General features: G+C 24.6%; 1 protein-coding gene across 1 annotated transcript in view; it reads right to left on the bottom strand.

Annotated features, from left to right (window-relative positions):
* LOC145832662 (uncharacterized) overlaps nt 1-23556 on the bottom strand; it is a 29119-nt gene extending 5563 nt beyond the window's left edge. The window contains exons 1-23 of the mRNA XM_082939967.1: nt 23397-23556; nt 23225-23253; nt 22920-22962; nt 22281-22419; nt 20593-20708; nt 20217-20327; nt 20071-20142; nt 19394-19446; nt 16735-16852; nt 13865-13962; nt 13630-13729; nt 7866-7924; nt 7541-7659; nt 6321-6535; nt 5974-6034; nt 5545-5579; nt 5215-5310; nt 4750-4863; nt 4023-4198; nt 3488-3593; nt 3279-3367; nt 1075-1237; nt 67-136 (exon numbers count right to left, since the gene is read on the bottom strand). Coding sequence (XP_082796093.1) covers nt 67-136; nt 1075-1237; nt 3279-3367; nt 3488-3593; nt 4023-4198; nt 4750-4863; nt 5215-5310; nt 5545-5579; nt 5974-6034; nt 6321-6535; nt 7541-7659; nt 7866-7924; nt 13630-13729; nt 13865-13962; nt 16735-16852; nt 19394-19446; nt 20071-20142; nt 20217-20327; nt 20593-20708; nt 22281-22419; nt 22920-22943 — 2134 coding nt within the window. The 5' untranslated portion in view covers nt 22944-22962; nt 23225-23253; nt 23397-23556. The remainder of the gene's footprint in view (nt 1-66; nt 137-1074; nt 1238-3278; nt 3368-3487; nt 3594-4022; nt 4199-4749; nt 4864-5214; nt 5311-5544; nt 5580-5973; nt 6035-6320; nt 6536-7540; nt 7660-7865; nt 7925-13629; nt 13730-13864; nt 13963-16734; nt 16853-19393; nt 19447-20070; nt 20143-20216; nt 20328-20592; nt 20709-22280; nt 22420-22919; nt 22963-23224; nt 23254-23396) is intronic.
* Between the last annotated feature and the right edge of the window lie 317 nt (nt 23557-23873).

Genomic DNA, 23873 nt, shown 5'->3' with positions numbered 1-23873 from the left:
CGTATTTAAAACAGTCTAAAAAAATTTGCATGTATATAAATATTTTAGGAAAAAAAGTAAACAAACCTTTTTTTAAAAAGTAGTTCCATACCTCAATTATTGAAGCTTCTGAAAACTTGGAATATAATCTGTGTTTCTGTTAAAATTACGTAATTCGTAGCAAAAGTTATAACACATAACTCATGATAATCAAGTTGTACTGAACATTAAAAAAACAAAAAAGCAATCTTCTGAATACTAATTGTTTTAAAACGACTTGGTAATTACTTTAAACTCAATAATCTGGCATTCATCTTTTTAAAGCAAATGAACACGTTTTTTAAAAATATTCTAAACCTAAAAAATATATTCTGCGTTAAAAATTATTTAAGGCCATAGGGGGGGTAAGCCATGGTTTTTACAAGTTGATCTTATTTTATAGCATTGTTTCTAGGCTTCAAGATACTTTTTATCTTTTTAAAAAATTCGATTTTTTTTTGAGATATGACGAGTCAAAGTCGGCCCGCTTAATAGGTTCCCTATGGAAAGGGAAAACTAAAACAGCGAAAAAAGACTACTTTATTTAAAATCTATCTCCTTTTACATTTTCAAGCAGTCTTCTTCAAACTTTTACAGTTTAATCTTTATACAATAACAAAAAAACGTTACTTTTGACTTAAATTTTTTTTTAAATATTTTTTACAATAAATTTATAATTTTTTTAATTATTAAAATTCATAAGTATTTTTTTTCTTTTAATATAAGAAATATTTCCTGAAAATTTGAAGAAGATTGCTTGAAAAATGAAGGAGCAGATAGATTTTTAGTGATTTTTTAAATTTTCGAGTATATTGACACAAAAAATTTAAGGTCAATACGTTTGTATCGGAAACTTTTTACAAAAAATAAAATACCTCAAGGTAAAATGATATTTTTGAACTCTATAAAATTTGGCTTGTAGTACTTAAAGCTTACATATAAAAGCCAAACTTAATTTTTGTTTAAAAAAAGTTTTACCCCCCCTCCCCTATGGCCTTAATAAATAAAACTCAATAAAAGTTCAATAAATTTAATTTAAAAACTTGCTAAACCAACTTCGTTTGGACTTATTTCTATGTTATTCAAAGTTACAACAAACAAATTCTCTAGTGTTCCAACTTCTATACGTTCTTTACATGTAATACTTTCAACAAGAGCAAATTCTTCTTTTTTATTAATACTTTTTATTTTCGACAGTTCATTTAGTTGTAAACCATGACTGTTTAAAAAAAAACAGTTACGTTTTTATAACAAAATTCTTTTTTAATTCGCCAAACGTGGTAGTAAAGTTATAATCTATACTATTTGATTTTTTTAAGTTAAATACTGTTACTTAGCTTTTTTTTCTAGTTAGGCAACTAAGTTGAAAAAATAGATTACAAATAGATAAGAAAATTTTAGTATAAAAAAGAAAAAACTCAACACTCATGTAAACTCAATGTAAATGAATAAATGAAACATAAACCACTTTATAAATGTATGCATGAAAATAAATTTCATCCTTTATGAAAGTTATTAATTTAATTACAATATTTTTTTTTCATTTTGTAATATTAAATAAAAAATTTAAAAGACAAATATATTTCAAATAAGTACAGATGAACAAAAATGTCCTTACTAATCGGCATACTTTCAAAAGTTGTGTTTTAAATAAAATCAAAACCTAAATAAACTGATGATTGATAAAATAGAACCAACAGACTTTGTAAGATGTTTAACGAGGTATTATATATTACAAATATTTAAAAAAATACTACTTCGTATAATAATGGTACTAAATAGATGTTGTGGTAATTGACCCTAATTTTTTTTTACATACTTACCAAAATTATGAGCTTATTAAAAATGTCTCAATATAGTTAATACGATAGCAAGAACAATAAAAACACATAAATATTACAAAATTTACTTGTCATAAATACATTTTAGCAACTGGTTAAAACATAACTTAGAACATAACACACAAATATATCAAAGATTGTTCAGAAAGATAAAAAAAACTTGGCAAAAAACTAATTAACATTTTGACTTACCTAGTTAAGTTAAATAAGACACATAAATACTAAACTTAATGTTCTTAACAGTATCTGATTACACAAAACGAAAAGGAATAAAAACACTTTTATTTTAACAACTAGCAATAATCGACTCAGTTAATAAAAGAAACGATTGAGACAATTTTTATAGTGTGAAACCAAAATACAAAATCTTTACCAACCTTCGGAAACTACCAAACTAATATTTAGAAAAAGTCTTGTATCAGATAAAAACAAAATTTGATCTAAGAAAAAAAAGATCAACATATGTCGTGCAAGTAAGTGATACAACTAGTCAACACCAAACCCCAGCAGATGGCAAAATAAAAATAGTGTCCTGTGCGCGTACAAAACACACACGGGAGGACATATTTTATTAAATTGAATATTAATTAAACGTATAAGCATCACGGAAGTTTCAAAAGAGATTAGAAAAAAGATAAACAAAAAAACTTTAAATTTTACACGGCTCTAACTGTAAAATGTGACAACATTAGTATTAAATATTTAACTTCAGTAGAATATACTTAACTAAACAAAAAAACACTTCGCATAATTTTGAACAGCCCAACTATTAAAGGAATTGTCGTTTTATATGATACAGTATTAATAAAACGTAGAAAATATTAAAATAAATGCCTAACAGGTAAAAATTCTTAAACTAAACAAATGCTTATACAATTAATTGTTTAATGCATCTAATTTAACCAACGGACTGCTAACTTTTAAAACTTAGAAATTGAAAAATATAATATAAGCAAAAATGTATATACATACTTACATCAATCTGGTGTAGTAAAACAACGACTAAGAGAGTTTGTTTAAAAGTTTTCGCAATCATACTGTTTTATTTTTTACACACAGTTACTCTATGACTTGCTCTTATTACACAAAAATTCTAAATATAAATTTATGTGTAAAATTTTTCATATTTTTATTATAATAAATTTAAAAAAATATTAAAGTTTTCTAATACAAAGTATGTAAAATACTTAAAATAATTTACATAATTTATTTTGTCTTTTTTATTTTCATAAATTTTTCCAGTGTTAATTTATAATTTAAGTGTACAAAATTTTATCATAATATATGTTTCGGATTCTTGAAGACTTTTAAGAAAAAAATCACTAGTTTTATAAAATTTTGAAAACTTACTTATAATTAAATTGCTATTAAATGTATATCAGTAACATTTTGAAGTTTTTACAATTGTAGAAAACTTACTCTGGTTTAAACTGTTTGTCAAATATTTCCAACTTTGGTTTATTCAACGAAACATATTCATATACTTTTTCAAATAAGTTGATGTCTATCTGAAAAACATTACGAAAATTAGCAGACACCTAAAAGTAAGCTCTTTATAGTCAGTAAAAAGAAAATAATTAAATTTTTCGCTAATGTTTTTTAAATAAACTTTTGCTTTAAATTAAAACCTTCTTTTTGTAAACTTGTTGTTTTAGCTTTTCTGGGTCTATTACATCTTGGATGAAAGATTTTATTTTATAATTATCCATTGAACTCAGAAGTATTCTCGCTTTTCTAAAATATTACATGTTAAAAAAGGAATACTAAATTGTTTTATTAAAAAAAATATACATATAGTATCATGAAAAACAAATTTGATTACAAGTTTAAAAACCTGCATTAATTCATATAAAAATATAATTTTTATAAATTAAAAAACATTTGAATAACTTTAATTAATACATCAATTAGTTAAGACTATTTACATACGACTCTAATTACTTAAGGTTAATAATTATAACTAATAATACTAAATGAACATACTTTGAAACTTGCTTAAAATATAAAACTTAATAATATTTATAAATTAAAACACTTAACATGTTTAAATTTTTTGTTTAACAAGCTGTGTAACATTTACACAACAGTCAACTTAAAATGTATATGAACAACAAAGATGAGTCTTTAAACTCCACAAACTACTCTAATTTTTTAGTAACTTACTGAACGTAATCTTTAAAGTAGTTTTCTATTAACAGCTTCTGATGTATTCTGTATACTGATTCAGAATTTATATGGATGTCAGAAATATTGATAGGAACGCCTACTTTTTTGTTAATAAAGAAAATTATTAGTTTCCACGTTATTAAGTTTGTCATTTGGATATGATCTGAGTTGAGCTGAAATATCATATTAAACTTTATAGCTTATTGTACTGTAATGACCAACAAAACTAGTCTACCTTAAAAGTAAACAAGTTAATTAGTTATGTCTTTTTAAAAGATTAGTTAAACCAGTGGTCTTCAAGGTGTGCACGAAATTTAACTTGTGCTGTACAAAAATTTTTGTTTGCACGAAACTCATGCAGGGGTGCACGAAATTCAATTTGAAACTTTGATTTTAGAGTTTATGATGAAGAGAAAAATAAAATTAATAGTTATTGGCATATATATATATAGAAAGTAATTGATAATTTTTGTTGTCCATATTTTTATTCTAGTTTAGTGTGCATAGGTTTGATTTAAATATCGTGAAGACCACTGAGTTAAACTACGTTTTTTATCAAGTCAAAATAAATAATACTCTAAAAAATTCAAGTAAAATTATAACAGCAGTATTTAAAACCAAACTTTTTTCTTTAATAAGGTTAACATCTTATTAAATCTTACAAGATCTAAAGTTACTTAGTGGAATAGTGTGTTTGAACACTTATCAGCGTACTAAAACTTACTAAATTTAAAATTAATTGTGAAGTTAGATAAACTTCTATCAAAAGTTCATCTTCTTGAAAACTGAACATTTTTTTTGTTTTCTTCCCCATTTTTCTTTCTTTTGGTTTTTTAACCTGAAGTTTATAAGTTTATTTTACTTTAATAATAGCTTTTATAATTAAACACTTGAACTTATTCTTTCTTACAAAACCTTAATTAAATTACTTTTGTATACATAGTAATTATTTAGTATAACATTTTAGAGTAATCATTTTTTTAATTACTAAAACCAACATTTTATTTATCCTACTTTAAAACTTATGGCATTAGTACTTAAAAAAATACATACTAATTATATTGCAAAAACAATTTTAAACAACAAAATTACTGCTTAGACTGACATTTAATAAAATCAACCACTTTTGGTTGATAACACCAATGTAGTATGAAGAAAAAAAGTAAAATAAAAACATATTTAATCAAACCTTTATACTACATATTTTAGAGTTTAACTGAGTTTTTCTTTTTTTACATACATGAGACACGTCTTGATTCTGTTTTCTCTTTTCAGGCTTTTTTATCTAAAAAACATTATATATTTCTAAACGAGTGAGTATATAAAATTTACAGTGATTTTTTAAAACTTAAAATTTGTTTATAATGTTTATATACAACATATTTTTTAAAAATTATAAAGAACAGCAAACTTAAAATTTTGAACATTTGTAAGGATTTTTTTTGATTAAGTAATGAAATAAAAATTTGAGAAATGAATAAGAAATTAAGTATAAAATTATACAGAAAATAAAACTAACTGTTTCTATTGGTTTCATTACCTCCATTGATGAATCTGAAGTTGTCAAAAAATTTTAAAATCAAAGTACTAACAATATAACAAAAAACTGTTAAACTAGATTACTTTATTTTATTTTAAAGTTTTTACTTAGTAGAAATTCTAATTTGAAAAAAAAAAAAAAGAATTTTGGTTTGTTATTTTTTTAAATCAGCTCTTAGAATTACACCTTTATACTTGATATAAAGTTACAATAAAAAAATGCTTACAAAATACATTTTGAACTACAAACTTCAAATAGTTGTACAGTACATACCACTTACAAGACATTGATATATACTTTGCGCCAAATGCAGTTCACCTTACTATTTTATAAATACAATTTCTATAAACAACATATTTTTTGTAAAATAGTTGGAAAGTTTGAAATAAAACTTTGTAAAATTACTACCTATCTTTTTTGTGAGAGATGATTCTATAGAAAAATTCGGAATAGTTTCAACATTCATGATCTATATGAATATTATGCAATGAAGTTTATTCAGCAACTATTTAATTATAAATCATATATTTTTCATATTTTTCTTACTTTATGAAATAAAAATATTGCATTTCATTCAATAAACTATCATAATCATTAAGTGAAAAACATTAAAATACCTTTAACAGCTTCATAATTATATTTTTGCAGTAATATATGTCAAACAGCTTTAAAATATTAACTTTATATAGCAATATTTTCTTAAATAAGATCTATCTATAGAACTCTGAATTTTTACAAAAGCGAGAAGCACAAACTTGTTCTCTTTCCAAAATTGAACTTTTAGAATCCAACCAATTGCTTCTATAATGAAGGAATAATGATGAATCAAAACCAGCACAGCCAAGCTTATCGCTTGCATCGTGATGATAGTCGAATGTGCTTTTAAGTTGGTGCTCGACTATCAACTTTTTTCTCCTACATTCTGGTTTAAGTTTATTGTCGACTTCCATCTTTTTGCAGAGTTTGTATCCTATTTATAAAAAAAGAGCTATAAAAAAAAACTTTTATGATTGCAAATTAACATTTAGCAACTTAAAATTTATGTAACAAAAAATAACATAAATTAAAAATATTATTCCCTTAGTTAGCAAACATTAAAAAAAAACTATAACCAGTTTATGCAGCAATATTCACAAGATCTTTATAACTATGTTGATTTATCTATTTTAATCAATTAAAATTGAAACTGATTACTTGGATCAAGCCTGATGCTTACCTGATATACAAACATAGGGTATAAAAAACATTATTTGTGAATACTGTATTATGTTAATTTTAGTATAAAAATAGCTAAGCATTTTCTGTAGAGAAAGGTTGTCAAACATTTAGTAATTACTAAATAATTTCATACTTAAATAAACAAATTTTCCGGGTAAAAAACGTAACTTTTTTTGTTAAAAACATCCTATCTTTCCTGACCATCATAATAAAAATTAAAAAAAATTCTGAATCATTTTTTATAATGCAACCATGCTTTTAGCAATAAAAAAATTATACTTCAGTTATAGCTATATAAATTTTGTTGTCATATTTTCTAATACCGAGTAACTTCTAAGTTCAACTAAGATAAAAATTTTAATTGAAAGAACAAAGAAATAAACATGCTTTGTAGTTTTGTACTAAAAATTTTAAACTTTTAAATATTTTATGATGGTCAAAATATAAAATAAAAAAATTTAAACTCAGTCAATAAAGTAAAGCAAAGTTCATTAAATTTATAAAACGAAACTTAAATGTTTTCAAAAAAATATATATATAACTTATCTTTAGAGTTTACTTAGTGAATGTTTATTCAAAGTTGAACTAAAAAAACAATAAGATTGAGAACACAATTCATTATAGCACTAGGCCTAACAAATACAAGCAATATATTTTTAACCATAAAAAACTTATTACAAATTTAAAAAAACACTTACACAAAAGGAGACAAGTTCGATTGCTAAACAACACTAAACGTATAAAATATGTGACTTACCGAGTGGAGTTCTAAATGATGTTAACTGCAAATCATTCCAAAAACGATCAATGTCTTCTTCGCATTTAGTATCATATTTCTGTTCCTCATAGTCAATATCATCGCTAACAAACATGTATCTAGATAAAAATTGGAGTCGTAATTGTAGTAATTTCTAAATAAAATCTTCTAAACATTATTGAAAAATTTTAAATACTTATTTTTGTTTTTTTAATATGAAACTAAAGTGTTCAACTTTACAATTATTCACTTTATACAACATTAATATTGAAAACAACCGATCTAAAATTATAAAATATACATGAATGTAAAAACGAAGTCTCACCCTTTCCGAGATTTTTCAGTTTTCTTAATCTCTAAGTTGTTGTTGAGTCGGAAAAACTTCTAAAATTAAGAAAAGAATAAAATTTTTAACTTAATTTGTAGAGTTGTTAAAAAAGTATTTATATTTGCACATAAAAGATAGAAAACATCTTGTTATATATAGAACACATCGTGAACTTTGGAAAAACCTTTTTAAAAGCTATATTTTCTAACTTTTCTTGCAGTTTCTTAATAAGTTTTTATTTGTAAATACTATAAAAAACATATTAGCAGTAGCTTGTATTAAATACTAATATGAACAAATAACTTATGACCACAGAAATTTTTACTCAGTGACTAAACATTAACAATTTTGAGAAAATCTGCTTCACAAAGCTTATTGAATTAAAATGAAACGCATCAACTTTTAGACAACTTTTAACAATTAAAGCAGTACTAATATAACCTAAAAAGTAAGCCGTTTTAGTATTAAGTTGATATGGCTAAAAGTAATCAAACATCTCATTGAATATAAAGTTTTTGGTAATAAGTATTCAATTGAATATAAAGATATATAACACTTTTGAATGAAAAAATTAAAATAAAGATCATTAATAGCTTGTTTTGTTATTCAAATAAAGCTATTTATATACATTGTTGCCTCTGAAAGCCCAAGAAAACTTCCTGACTTTTGTCATCCATGTCTATATACATATGCTGTTTATTAAAAAAAGTTATGATTTTACATACTAGTAGGCAACTTTTAGTAAAAAAGACGAAAAATAATAAGTGAAGCTTTATGAAAAAAAACATATTTTTTTTTTTATTGATGCTTTCATAAAGGAACGACACCTACTTGACAATTATCTATCTTCATTGTGAAATATATGTGTGGAACTTTTTTAATCTAACAACAAAAAAACAATGTGCTAATCACTTAACTGTTATCATAATCTCTGCAAGCCTAATGCTGTTAGCATGTATGTGGTATTCTATAAATTTTTAGTACTGTGGAAAAGTTCGGAAGATTGGTCCCCATCATAGTTAAATTTTTAATAAAAAATACCTTAACGTTAGCTTTATCATTAAGATAACTAAGCCTATCTTATCACATTGGTAAGTTTTTTGAAGATGATAATTCAAGTAGCTTGAAATATAGCGTATACAAACTTTAATTTTTTAAATTAACACACTATAAATTATAACAATAGGTTTAATAGGGTGCGTTAATAGCACAGCAACACTTTAGCACGGGTAGTAACTTTAGCACGGTACGTCACTTTTGCACGGTGCGTCACTTTTGCACGATGCGTCACTTATGCACGGTGCGTCACTTTTGCACAGCGTTATTTTAGCAGGTGCATCATTTTAGCACAGTGGGTCACTTTAGCACGGTTTGTCATTTTTGCACGGTGGGTCACTTTAGTACGGCGTAACTTAAGCACGATGATCACTTTTGCACGGCTGGTGTGTTAATTCTTTTACTTGTATAGTTTAACATTGTAGTAAATGCAAACGTTTTCTTTAATGTATTTAAAATATGTTTAAAGTTGCATTTCATAATTTAGTATGCTTACTAACACAGCATTTGTGTTTTTTAAGTCGTTTTAACTCAAAAAAGTCAGTAGTCAAAACAATATTGCAGCAATTAATTATTTATACAGTGTTTAATTCTAATTACATACACTTAAATGTTATTTTTGATTTTAGTTTTATTATTTCTGCAGGATTTTTATTATAAGCCTTTAATTCATTACACAAATAAATATGAAAAGCAATGAAATGCAAAAAAAAACAATATATTCTTTATAATTTATGTACTACGAACTTGAATTTTTAGCATTTAAAACAAATGTATCAATGTATTCAAAACAAATGTACTATAAATTAAAAACATTAAAACATGCTTTTGTTGAAATAGTTAATTTTAAAACTTGAAACTATATTAAAAAAAAAATAATTACAAAAGTAAATTTAACTTTGCTTTCAAATTTGTAATAATTTTACAAACCAAATGATAACTTGAATTAACAATAATTTGTTTTTATAACTTTTTCAGTAAAACTAATTAAATGTTTGAGAAAAAATCTAGTGTTTGTTTTATCTTTTTAGTTATATTTGTTTATTAAACTTTCATTTAAAAATATAATTTTACACCGTTGTCAAAACAATTTAGTGCTACATTTTAAAAATTATTAAAATTATTTCAAAATAAAGTTGCAAATTAAGCTTAAATTTTCTACGAACCTAATGCATGTTTACTTTTATTTTTTAATATATTTTTGAAGTACGTGTTTTATAAACTACAGAGTGTTAACTATTTGTAGTTAAAAATGTATTATCAAAAAGTTTTTAAATCTAGGTTTTAAAAGGTGTGTGCAAAAGTAACGCTCAGTGCAAATAACTGTTAAAAAAGACGCTTCAAATACAGAAAAACAAAAAACGGTGCAAAAAATTATTCACTGTGCTAAACAACGCCGTACAAAAGTAACCATCCATGCTAAAGAGACGGACGGTGCAATATTGACAACGTGCGATTCTGACCCGCTCCCGGTTTTATCAGACCACAAGCCTTCAGACTAGACCTGGGTTTCGTTTTTATTGAAACTCGTCAATCAGTTTTTCTGTTGTGGCTAACTGACGTGCTTCAATAACAAGGAAACCCAGGTGTCAGTCTACCGAAGGCTTGTGGTCTGATGATCAAATAGGTATGATCAATCCTATTGCTAACTTACCTCGTCTCACGGCATACAAAAATTCAGGCTTAGGCTCTGTAGACTTTCGCCGACGTTTTCTTTGACTTAAGACTTTATAAACTTTAACAAAAAATATAATTTCCAGACAACTTTTCGAAAAGCAGCTTTCCTGACTTTATTCTAATATTTATTATTATATTCGCTAAGTGTCAACCATGTTCATACTTAAATTACTTTTAAAATTACAGATTTTAAAACTGCTTTACGTCCGTTTTGTTTGCAAAAAATAAAGATGACAGTTTTGTAATGAAACTAACATTTCATTTTAATATTTTAAAGCTCGTGAATAAATATGTAATTTTTTGTAACAATAAAAGCTTTTCCAAAACATTTTTCATTATTCTCAAAACAAGCTTTTCCAAATTTATTTAAAAGCGGATGTTATAAACTGTTTTACGCAGATTTCGTGACGTGCTTCCAGTTTTGAAAAAACAATGAATTTTTATTGTTAGGAGTTACATTTGTTTTAGTGCTTATAAAACGGAATTTGACTTTCATTTACTCGCAGTAGCAGTTTCGGCAGTTATTAGTGTGCTTTAAGTTAAAATGCATTTTAAACACGTTAGATTTAAGAACTAATATTTTCATGTATGTTTAACTTTAGTTCTCGTATAGAGTGATGTAATTGTATCTTTGTGTTGTTTAGTTTATGTAAATAAAATATAAGTGTTGCTTTGATTGTTGTACTAATCTACTTTACTAATCCCTATTACCCCCCTTTAACATCTCTGTATCGAGACATTGGAGACCATGTGTGGCCTGAATTTAAGGAATTTTTTATAAGGAATTAGGTGCCTTATCAATTAAAAAACGCAGCGGAAAAAAAAACTTTAGTTTATCACTAAACAACTTTTTAACGAGTTTAAGATTTTGACAGTATATTTTGGGATAATACTTTACTTTGCGTCATTTCACTATGATAATAGTAAGAAAAATTGTGTGAAAAACTTTGTACTTTGAAACAGCAAGTCTACAATTATAATACAAGTGTGTGGTAGTGGTTTATTTAGTTTTGTTAAAAGTGAAGCTTGATGTCAAGGATTTTTTGCTGGAAGTACTATATAATTTTTGCGGTTATTTCTATGTATAGTTTTATATATGCTTTTTTAGTGCTTAGGTGCTTATTTTATTTGTTAATGAGCATAATATTTCTTCTTCTTAGTGCACAATATATGTTGCAACTAACATAAGTCGCATGGGTGCGCAGTATTTCGATCCTAAAAAGCTTAATCTTTTTAGCTAAGGGCACAATATAAATTGCAACTAACATAAGTCGCATGGGGGCGCAGTATTTCGATTATAAAAAGCACAGTCTTTTTACTCTAGTGCACAATGTTCTTTTGAAGATGTTACAATTTACATAAGTCGTCAGGGGACGCAGTATTTTAGTGCAAAATTGCATTTCACAAGTTGCCAAGAGAGCGCAGTTGTTATATTTTTCTAAGCATAGGAATGTAAAGTAAGAACCGCATTAAAATTTAGAATTACAACAGCAGAATAGTTGTTCTCAATAACGTCTGAGTTTTAGCTGATAAAACAAATTTGTCTATTTGTTTACTACTACTTTATTGTTTTGATCTGCTGATTGATTGTTCTAAAGTATAGATTGTATTTGTTTTAAACCAGAATGTTGCTGAAGTTTAAAAGTATATTTGAATGAGTTTTCATCTTTCTTAGTCGTAAAAAGATAAGTTTCTTGCCTTATTTTATTACTCGTTTCAAATTCAAGTATAAAGTTGTGTTAAAATTTTCCCTTTGAAAGAAATCAAAAGTAAACTCCCCTTAAATTTAGCAGTCGTCGCTTGTAAATAAATTGTTGCGTTTGTATCTTTTTAACGTTGTTTGAAGCAAATTGTCGTTTGATAACCACAGCTTTAAGCACACCTAACACCTTGCTACTGCATGAAACTTTGAAAGTTTTTTTGTTTATAAGTATGACAATAGATAAAATATAGAATGAAGATTTTGTGTTTATTCTATGACGTCACAATCAAAATTCCTGCTGTCATCGTTTCCAAAACCAATCGATGTGGTGTTTTGCTGATTCAACAAACCAGCTAGAAGACAGAAAGTCAAATGTTTCCTAAAAGAACAAGACGTTGTCAATGATCCAATTGATGTTCCATAGCCTCTATTAACCACCAGAGAAGAACCCCGAGGATCAACAAGCCCGAGGACAACAAGCCCTGAGGACAACAAGCCGGAAGACAACTAAATGACTATCATTGTTACTTACTTTGTCTTTATGTTGTGTTTTATCTAAGTTTTTGTAAATTATGTAACTTTTGAGATAATAAGAAATACATTTTCTTTTCCTTACTTTTTTTAAACCGGACTTTTGATACTGTTAAAAAAGTTTAAAGTTAAGTAGGATTTTAAGGATTTAAATTATTTAAAACCAGGCTTTTAATACTAATTTTAAAAAAATAAAATAAGTAATGTAATGAAACTAACATTTCATTTTAATATTTTAAAGCTCGTGAATAAATATGTAATTTTTTGTAACAATAAAAGCTTTTCCAAAACATTTTTCATTATTCTCAAAACAAGCTTTTCCAAATTTATTTAAAAGCGGATGTTATAAACTGTTTTACGCAGATTTCGTGACGTGCTTCCAGTTTTGAAAAAACAATGAATTTTTATTGTTAGGAGTTACATTTGTTTTAGTGCTTATAAAACGGAATTTGACTTTCATTTACTCGCAGTAGCAGTTTCGGCAGAGCATTCGGCAGTTATTAGTGTGCTTTAAGTTAAAATGCATTTTAAACACGTTAGATTTAAGAACTAATATTTTCATGTATGTTTAACTTTAGTTCTCGTATAGAGTGATGTAATTGTATCTTTGTGTTGTTTAGTTTATGTAAAAAAATATAAGTGTTGTTTTGATTGTTGTACTAATCTACTTTACTAATCCCTATTACCCCCCTTTAACATCTCTGTATCGAGACAGTTTTACCAATTCGTTAGAAGTTTAAAAAACATAAAGAATAATAAAAATTAATATATCAAGTTGATTATTAAAGAACTTACATCACTTAAATTACTACTTTTCACTTTTCGAGGTATAAAACTGACTATATTTAACAGGCAAAGGTACTCTAGAGTCCTATAAACAGCTTGAAAGTATCGTCTGTAAAAATGTATAAGTTTTTTGGTTTTTAATTATGTAAAAACTAATTACTTATACTACTATATTTTGAACAAGAAACACATTTTTTTCTTTTGTATATTTCATTTTCAAGACTCATGATTTGTATATAAATACCTGTCGTAGTAGAGAGACTTTTTTAATGACTCTGGTAAATCATAGACTAGCAAGTTTTTTCCATAGTATAAGTTATATAATTCATCTTTTTCTTTTTTCTGGAAGACAAAATATAAGGTAAATTGTATATATAAACTTTAGTTATCTTAGTATAATAAATCTTAATTATTTAGACCAACAAAATCTGAACAAACTTTTTTTTTACTTACAGCATTTCTATATTTAAACAGTTTTAGTAAACATTTTAACAGCATTGTAAAAAGAAAACTTTAGCTTTTTAAATTATTATATTGATTTTAATAGTAACAAATTTAAACAATTCTCTTTCTTTATTACACTAACACATGTTTCTATACTTCAACGGAGCTCTGTAAAAAATAAGTACTGTAAGAAAAGAATAGAAGCTAAATTAGGTATATAAGTGTTTAATAAAAGTAAGAATAAATAATATAAATTATTGTAGATTAACAGTTTATAAGAGATACAATATATAATGTTAAATCCAACTTTTATAAAACTATATATTATTTGTAATTATTAAGTCAAAACTGTGATCAAATAAAGTAAAATACAAAATAAAGTAGCAAATCATAATAATTATTATAATTAAAATTATTTTACTCACATGAAAGTTCAAGAAATACTGATTCATTAGATTAAACCGTTGTTAAACATTAAAAAAATATCTAATAATTACGTCACAATATTACGCTTTAATAAAATAACAATAAAAAAAGTCATTTTTTTAAAGCAATAATTAATTATCTTACTTAATATGTAGTGTATATACAGTTTAAGTTATGGTGTTTTTATGCACTGTGCTGTTACTTAATTATTGTTCAGGGCTTTAAATGCTTAATGACAATTTTAGTTTTGTGCTTTGTTGTCTTTCGGGTCTGCGTGTAATTGGTTTAAATTTTATACTTTCAACTTATTATTTTAAATTGCACCTAACTTAAATTTTGTTTTAATTCAGATTTATATGTTATAAACATTTTATAGATATATATTACCCCAAGTTTCTATAGCTTTAATTACTTTTAACTAACAAATTTAATAATTCAGTCATTTATGTTTGTTGTTTTACTTCTTTTTATTTACAATAGGTTAATTACTACGTATCTAAAATAGTTGCAAAAAAAATTAAAATTTTGCCTTAGTGCTTTTTTCCAAACATAAAGAATGAATTATTTAGGTTGCAATGCAAGTTAACTGACTTTTTTTAATGTTAATTTATTAAAGCGTAATATCGTGACGTAATTACTAAGTATCTTTTAAATGTTTAATAACGGTTTAATCTATTGAATCAGTATTACTTGAACTTTCATGTGATTACTCTATATTATGATTTCTTATTTTATTTTGTATTTTACTTTACTTGATCACAATTTTGACTAGATGATTACAAATATTATACAGTTTTTTTAAGTCGGATTTAACATTATATATTGTATCTCTTATTAATCATTAATCTACTATAATTTATGGTATTCATTCTTATTTTCATTAAACACATATATTATACCTACTTTAGCTTCTATTCTTTTCTTACAGTATTAATTTTTTACAAAGCTTTGTTGAAGTATGTTAACTTGTTACCACACATAAACATGTGTTAGTGTAATAAAGAAAGAATACTGTTTAAGTTAGTTATTATTATACATTCCAGTGAACTTGTTTCACTAGGATCTTTATTAGCAAACGCTTAAATTTGTATTTTGAATAGTTATATTGATTTTAAACGTTTATATTTTGATGTAAAAATCGTAATTAGATTATCTTTTTATATGTATTTTCAGAAAAAATAGTTGCTAGCAGTAGTTTACAATTTTTTTCTTATTATACCTTGAAAAGGCGTGTAGGTATTGATTTAAGTTTGATATTATATATTTACCTTGAATTGCTCTACATTTAGTAAGGTATTGATAACAAATCTCAAACTTATATCTTTTAATTGATTTTATCAGGATTTTTACACAAAAATTTTGCAATTTTAGATAGACACTCCTCGATTTATTGAAATTTTCGCTTAATTTTGTTGTTTGGAGCTCACTTCTTTAACCAGATGAAACAACGTAACTGATTAGATTATTAACTGCATGGCATATTAATAATAAAACATCTTAGCTTACTTTTTATTGTTTCAATTACAAGTTATTTAACTAGATTAGGTCCTCGAAAATATAATAAAAACTAGAGTTTTTGGAACTTAAATTCTTATGTAATTTCTAAAGAGATTATTAATATTCTATTTTCAGAGTGCTAGCTCACTTGTTCTTAATTTTTTAGTAAATTTTAATAAATGAACACTGATACACTCACTTATTTGCAAATAATCCTTGAACACGTCAATTAAACATTACATTTTAAAAATATTCAAGCATTTATTCTTGAAATATTGCCTACAAAAACCAAATGCTTATTAGAAAAGATATTCAAAAACTAATTGTCTACTCCAAAAAACAATATTCTCAAATTTGTTTTAAGAAATTGATAATTTACAACCATTAAAACTGATTAAAACTGACATTTAGAAATTTTCAAGTGTTTAAACTGACAAAAACTGATATTTTGTTAATTTTTACGAACGAAATGATTCAGCCTTATAGACCCTTCTATGAAAAGTTTAGCTTAAATAATAAAATATGTTATTTCTAACTGATCACATTATAAAAAATAACTGGTTCATGCTAAATAAAAGTTGGTTTTATATTTAAAAAGTAATAACCATGGCTAGTAGCATACTCATAAATGAAAGTTTCATTTTTAGTTGTATCTTGGCATCTTTTTTTATAAATTAGCAACAAAAAGCAACTGATACTTAATTTATATCTAAAATTTAAATTCATAAGCACATTCAAGAAACTTACGGGTAGCGAAGTTAGATTCATTGCAAGTAATACGTCTAAAGGAAGATTGTAGGCAAAATCTAAAAACCTTATCCAATTGTCCTTTTTTGAAGGGTACATTTTAAGGCTTCCTTTAGAACTGAATTTATTTTTAAATAAGAGGTGTAATAATATAATTATATATATATATATATAGAATTAAGTTATTTAACTGGAAAAATCAAATCTTTCACACTGAGCCAACCATTAATAAAAAGGTTTATTTCAAGATGTAAAACTTAAAGGGCTCGAGTTTCGTGCTTATGCACTCATCAGCTTCAAAACAAGTTTAAAATAAAGTACAAAACAAAACACACAATTGAAAGTTAAAAAATTTAGCATAAATAGATTATGACGTAATTTTGAAACAATCGAAAATCATGCAAAACGGCTTGTGCAAAAATTAATTCACCAATCGACAATAAACTGGCAAAAATTCATAAAACTTCAGTGAGTAAGTATAATATATACTAGGACAGACAATTGAAAGAGATAAAGATAAAATTAAGATAAAAAGTTAAATATATATGAAAATGACACTGAGCTTTCGAAGTATGTTTGTGGCTTAAAGCGCAGCGGCATTGACTTTGAAATATCCTGGGAAGTTATAAAAAGAGCACAGCCTATAGCTGACGGCAATAGCCCAATATGTAGGCTGTGTCTCAAAGAAGCAACAGTCGTTGTATATGCACTGAAAGACAAGAGATGCCTCAATAAAAGAAGCGAGTTTGTATCGTCTTGTAGACATATAAAAAAATCGCTTTTAGAATTTAACAAGTTTTAATTTTATCCTATAACAATTTAAATTTCAATTTTTATTTAACTTTTTATCTTAACTTTATCTTTATCTCTTTCAATTATCTGTCCTAGTATATAGTTACTCATTGAAGTTTTATGAATTTTTGCCAGTTTATTGTCGATTGGTAAATTAATTTTTGCACAAGCCGTTTTGCATCATTTTCGATAGTTTCAAAATTACGTCATAATCTATTTATGCTAAATTTTTTAACTTTCAATTGTGTGTTTTGTTTTGTGCTTTATTTTGAACTTGTTTTGAAGCTGATGAGTGCATAAGCACGAAACTCGAGTCCTTTAAGTTTTAAATCTTGAAATAAACCTTTATATATGTATATATAAATATAAAATAAGGTTAATGTTCAAACTTAAACACCTTCTACTGAGCCCACTTGAAGGGCTTTTAAATAATTTATTGAAATGGCGATTTTAAAAACTCTGGTACATATGTTTCATAAAGCTTTAATTTTTCATAAAGCTTTAATCATCAGCCAGTTAAATTCAAAATAAAAAGCACTGTACTAAACAAAGATACAAAAGTTATGCAAAAAAACAAAAAACAGTTTTTTGTTTTTTTGCATAACTTTTGTATCTTTGTTTAGTACAGTGCTTTTTATTTTGAATTTAACTGGCTGATGATTAAAGCTTTATGAAAAATTAAAGCTTTATGAAACATATGTACCAGAATTTTTAAAATCGCCATTTCAATAAATTATATATAAATATACATATATATAAAATAAGAATTTTATTTAAACTTGAACACCTTCTACTGAGCCCACTTGAAGGGATATTAAATAATTTATTAAAAAAATAAGATTTTAAAAATACTGGTCTTTAGATTGAAAATTGATTTTTGTACTGAATTTTTGTAAAGCACAATATTATGTCATACTGTTTTTTTTTTGTATAACTTTTGCATCTATTTTTACTAAAGTGTTTTTTTTTTAAACTGAACTAGCTGATAAATAAAGCGTTTAGCGTTATGAAACATATGTACCAGTATTTTAAAAATCGATCTTTTCCAATAAATTATATATATATATACCACAGATTTTTTTGAGTTAAAACTTTATTCCGACTAACAGCGTTTCACTGCTCTCAAATAAATTTAAGAACAGATCTACGGAGTCTCAAAAAAGCTCTTTTGTTGGAATAAAGTTTTAACACAAAAACATCTGTGGTATATATTCTGATAAGCTTAGATTATCAGGATATCTAGGATTTAACGCCTTTCAAAAGCCCTTCATGTAGGCTCAGTAAAAGGTGTTCAAGTTTAAATAATAACCTTACTTTATATATATATATATATAAACGTCATTTTTTGTTAGTTTTAATACTATAATACTTAAAAAAGTAAAACTGCAAAGCTGTAGCTTACTTTAACTAAGAAGTCATCAACTTGTTTTTAAAGTAAAACAAATATATACAAAAAAGTGTTTTAGAAAGTTACAAAATGTTCTAAATATCATAGTTCAAGTTAAAGCTATTTATATATATTATTTGACTATTACTTTTTTTTATAAAAATATGGACAGAATTTAAAATTTTGCTAATATACAAGAGTAGAAAAAAACAATAAAAAAATGGCGTTTGAAATACATTTTGAAAATTTTAGTTGTATCATTAAATTAAGTTTTAACATTTTATTGTTTTACTTAGTTTATGAAACATCCCAAAGCATTATATTTCACTTTTTATATCCATAACTTAAATTTAGGATAAATTATAAGGCTCAAGTCACAGAACAAAGCATTTGATTTTACAACGTGCATCATCAGGTTTAAGTAAAAATATTTTAACTTAAAAAACATAAGAAAGCTTTTGTATCAAAGTATTTACTTACTTATTAATTACATTATTTCCGTAGTAACACTTCCAAATGTGCTTATGAAGAATCTGTATTTGTATAGATTATAAAATTTAATACAAAATGAGTACATAAAAATTTAAAAAAAAGGTATAATGTAATTTATTTTGAAAACTTGAATATTACATAACAATACAAGAGTATTTAATTTGAAATACTCGTGTTTAACTTATTTATACAAAAGTATATCAACTATATACAAGTTGAATGACTTGGATTAATTAATAAATTTAACAAAAATTTTTGCTTTTTTTTTAAATCACACTAAAATTTTTAGCACATTAATCTTTTGTTCTAATTGTATAATTTCTTATACAAATTTTTAAAACCTTTTTATTTTAATTGTTTTAGTAGTATTTTATCACTTAAGATGTTTAATACTGATAACTTAATTTTTGAAGACCAAAAAATTTATCATTATTCAGGAAAAAATGAACATCATTACCTTACTAAACTTAATATATAAGAAACAATAATTAGTTTAATAATTAAATTTGAAATAAATTTAACAAATTAATATTCATATTGTTATTTTTTTAATTGTTTTGTATCATACAAGGTATATAAATTTTAAACAGTATGTAAAGCATGCTGTTTAGGTTTTTCGCATAACTAAAAAAGTCGTGTGCAACTACAAACATTGGTGTACAAACTTTGGTTTTTTGGAACTTTGGCAAGTTAGAATCCGTGTTATTGATGCAGGTTGAACTTGAGCTTTCACTTGTCTATAAAAAATAACTAATTAGAAATTAACCTATAAGAAACTCTGTATTTCAAAAAAGTTAAGCTACAGACTAACCTCATCTGTTTTCGAGGTATTTGATTGATCAACAACAACTTTAAAATTCATTTTTTCTTTAAAATTTTTCAAATCTAGATCTGTTGCATCAACAGAAACAACAGCATTCATCTGTTGTATAAAGTTGGAATTCTGATTTGTTTTAAATTTAAAACTATTTTCAAAAAAATATAACTAGTTATACAAACTAAAAGTATTGAATAGCTTTCTACAATTTGTTTTAATAAAAATCATTATTACTTACCATAAATTATATATTAAATATATATGTATATATTCAATGACTTAAGAACTTCAAAAATTTTCAAACTAGCACTTTTTTTGTTTTCATCATTACTTTTAAATCAAATTACAATGATTTATAAAAGCTACTAACAGTTGTATTATGACCATTGTTCTTGAAAGTGAACTGAACTATTTTTAAACAGTTAAACTTTTCTAAAAGTTTTATATCTTGATTGATTTTTCTTTTGGTAACATTCATTGAAAAATCTGAAAAAAATTAAGCTAAACTTTTATAGGTTTTTCAAATGCAAAACATAGTTTTGAAATTAAAACGTAGAGAATATTGTATTTAAAAAAGTTTTATTTTAACAATGTTTTTTAAAACTACAAAAATTTAAACTTGTAATATATTATATACTTAAAAACTATAGCATTCAGAAGTAAAAGATGTATATCAACAGTTAAGTAGTTATTTTTTCAATAACATGTACAAAAAGTATTAAAATTATGATATTATGACATATTTAAGAAACTACAAAAATTTTAAAACTAACACTTTTTTTGTTTTCATTATTACTTTTAAGTCAAATTTAAAAATTTTATAAGTATTGTAAAAAATTGACTGCCTTATATAGTCTAATAGTTTATTTTTTCAGTCAATTGAAAACATAACTTTATTTTCATTAAGACAAAAATAAATCCTAAACATTCAAGGTTCTAAACAAGTCTATATGATTTTCAAATACAAATAATACATTAGAAAAATATTTAACATATACTTTCTGAAATTTGAAGGAAGTTTCAAATTTATAAAGAAATTAAACATGAAACTATTAAACATGGGATACTATTTTTAGATCAAGCAAAAATTGTGTTTTTAAACTATATGTTAGCTTCTTCATACTATTATTGTACAACTATTAATCAGAAGACTAATAGTACGTACTAATATGCTTAACTTAAATACAATAGACAAAGGTAACACTTTATGACACCCAAGTACACGAAAAATTTATAAAAATAATAGTCTCTATTTTTTATCTGTTTAATACTGTTTCTTTTTAATTTAGTTGCAATACTGTGGTTGTCTACGTTTTTACTGTTGTGTAATATGTACATGATAGTTTTTGACCACAAAACACTTTACTGACTTTAAAAAGCAGGCCTATTATATTAAGTGAAAAACTAAGCCAACATTGTTATAAATAATTCTATGGTTTGTATACAAACATATTAATCTATGAACTTTATGTATAGTTATGAGAGCCGAAATTTATAACTTAAGTACTTTGTATATTTTTTTTTAACTTTTAGCAGGGATCACTGTTTGGTAATTTGTAGCATTTATGAAAAATGAACTAATCGAGAATATTAAGATTATTATAATCAAAATTTACAAATTACTTTTAATTAGAAAAGTTATAAGAATAAACATTTAACTTATACTTAGATCCCAATACATTCGAATGAACAGATAACAAAATATTCTTAACTAAACTTAAAACATAAAATACTTTTCTGTAAAATTTTTAACTAATATTAAAAAAAAAAGAAACATGCTTAGTAAAAAAATCAAACCAAGCTGATTTAGGTTGAGTGATTGATAAGGCGGCCTTATAATAAAAAATCTAAATTTAACTTAATGATACTAAAGTAAACTAACTATAGAAATATATATGTCACCTCAAATTTTATATTGTCTTTAACTTATCTATTTTCAATTTATTAGACTTACTAAAAGAACCATAACCATTTTTGTTTTACAACTTATTTTACTTCAATAAATTACAGTATAAACACTATTTCTAATTGATTGGCCTAAATATATTAACATCATACCTTTTATTATTCTTAAGTAATCGTCAACCACCATAAGCAAAAAAAAATTATCATAGACTACTCTTAAATGATCAATTTGTTTCAATAATGCAATTCTTCTTCTGCAGCTAGAAGATCCAAAATTTTTGCTTTGAACTCTCTGAAAATATAAATATTTTTTATATTTTCATATCCAAAAAAGACTTGCTTGTTTAAAATTAATTCATAATTATTAAACTATTATTAAGTAATTATATTTTGACAGCTGTTATAATTTCCTGAATATTTATTTTTTTAGCAATTAGGAAAAGTTTATTACTCAGAACAGTTTGTATGAATTGAGTTTTTGTACATCCAGTGGTTGCAAATTTAATTATTTTCTTACATTTCAATTGTGTAATGTACGACTAGACAGTAAAGTGTTAAAAAGTATATATACTTGATAACTGCTAGACTTGAAAAGTTTAATTTATAAATGCTTTAATAAAAAAGTTTAAACGGACATCCAAAAGGATGTGCATTTGGCAACAATTCAACAAAGTTATCAACAAATTTTCTTGCACATACTACAACTCTAGATTTGATTTTATTAAAACTCTCCAGGTATATATTGTCACAATTTGTTCTTACATTATTAATAAAACTATTATCACAACTAACAAAGTCTTTATTAAGCTTGATCATTATACCTTCATCATCAATTCTGTTTAAAAGTTTTAATTATTTTAGATGATATTGTAGTTATTTAGTTAAGAATAAGAGGTTATTTTAGGTAGATTCCAGCTTTTTTTTCTTAACACTATCAAATTATTTTTAGAACATTTTTTGTAAAATCAAATGTTTTTATTACTAATAGTAATTATTTCTTTTATATAAGTAATCAATCTGCTTAGTATAAAGTGTTTAAATATTTAATATTTGTAATTTTTTTAATCATAAAAATAACTTATAATCAATAAACTTACTTGCTTTTTATTGAATTGTAACTGATTCCCTGTTGAAAAAATATTTTAAATATGCATAAAATAAATTAAAATTTAAAAACATTACTATAAAAAAATATGTACTCCTACTTCATTTTGACTTATTACACATATATCCACAGAAATTGTTTGTCAATTCAATTAAAAAACTAACAGTTTTTATTTTTTCTGATTTATTTATATAAACAGAAAACAGGTTAAGATTAAGCAGTTCATCAAAAGTGTCTTCCTTTTTGTTACCTTTTGTAGGTAAGACATCTTTAAAGCATACGTAAGCTTTTCCAGATAGTTCATTTAAAATCAAGTATGTTAGAGAATGCATAATATCTACAAAACAAACGGATTTAAAAATACTGTAAAAATGTGTGAACTAAACAAAATATTAATAACTAAGAAAAAAATGTAAATATTTAACTCTATTTTAATATGCTCTTATTAATCATTTAAAATAATTTAAAAAAATGTTGTTTTTAAAATTAAGAAATCTTAAGGTTTTAAGATTACTCAAGAATTAAATAATTCTAGATCACTGTTATTCATTTATTTTAAGTTCTATTTTATAAAATTATGCTTATTTCTATACTTATACAAAATAATGAAATAGTAAATGTAGCCATTTAATTGTGAAATT

This window comes from Thalia democratica, chromosome 1 (assembly GCF_965202585.1).
Source record: "Thalia democratica chromosome 1, ktThaDemo2.hap1.1, whole genome shotgun sequence".
Taxonomy (NCBI): Eukaryota; Metazoa; Chordata; class Thaliacea; order Salpida; family Salpidae; genus Thalia; species Thalia democratica.
This window is presented reverse-complemented; position numbering and strand designations above follow the sequence as displayed.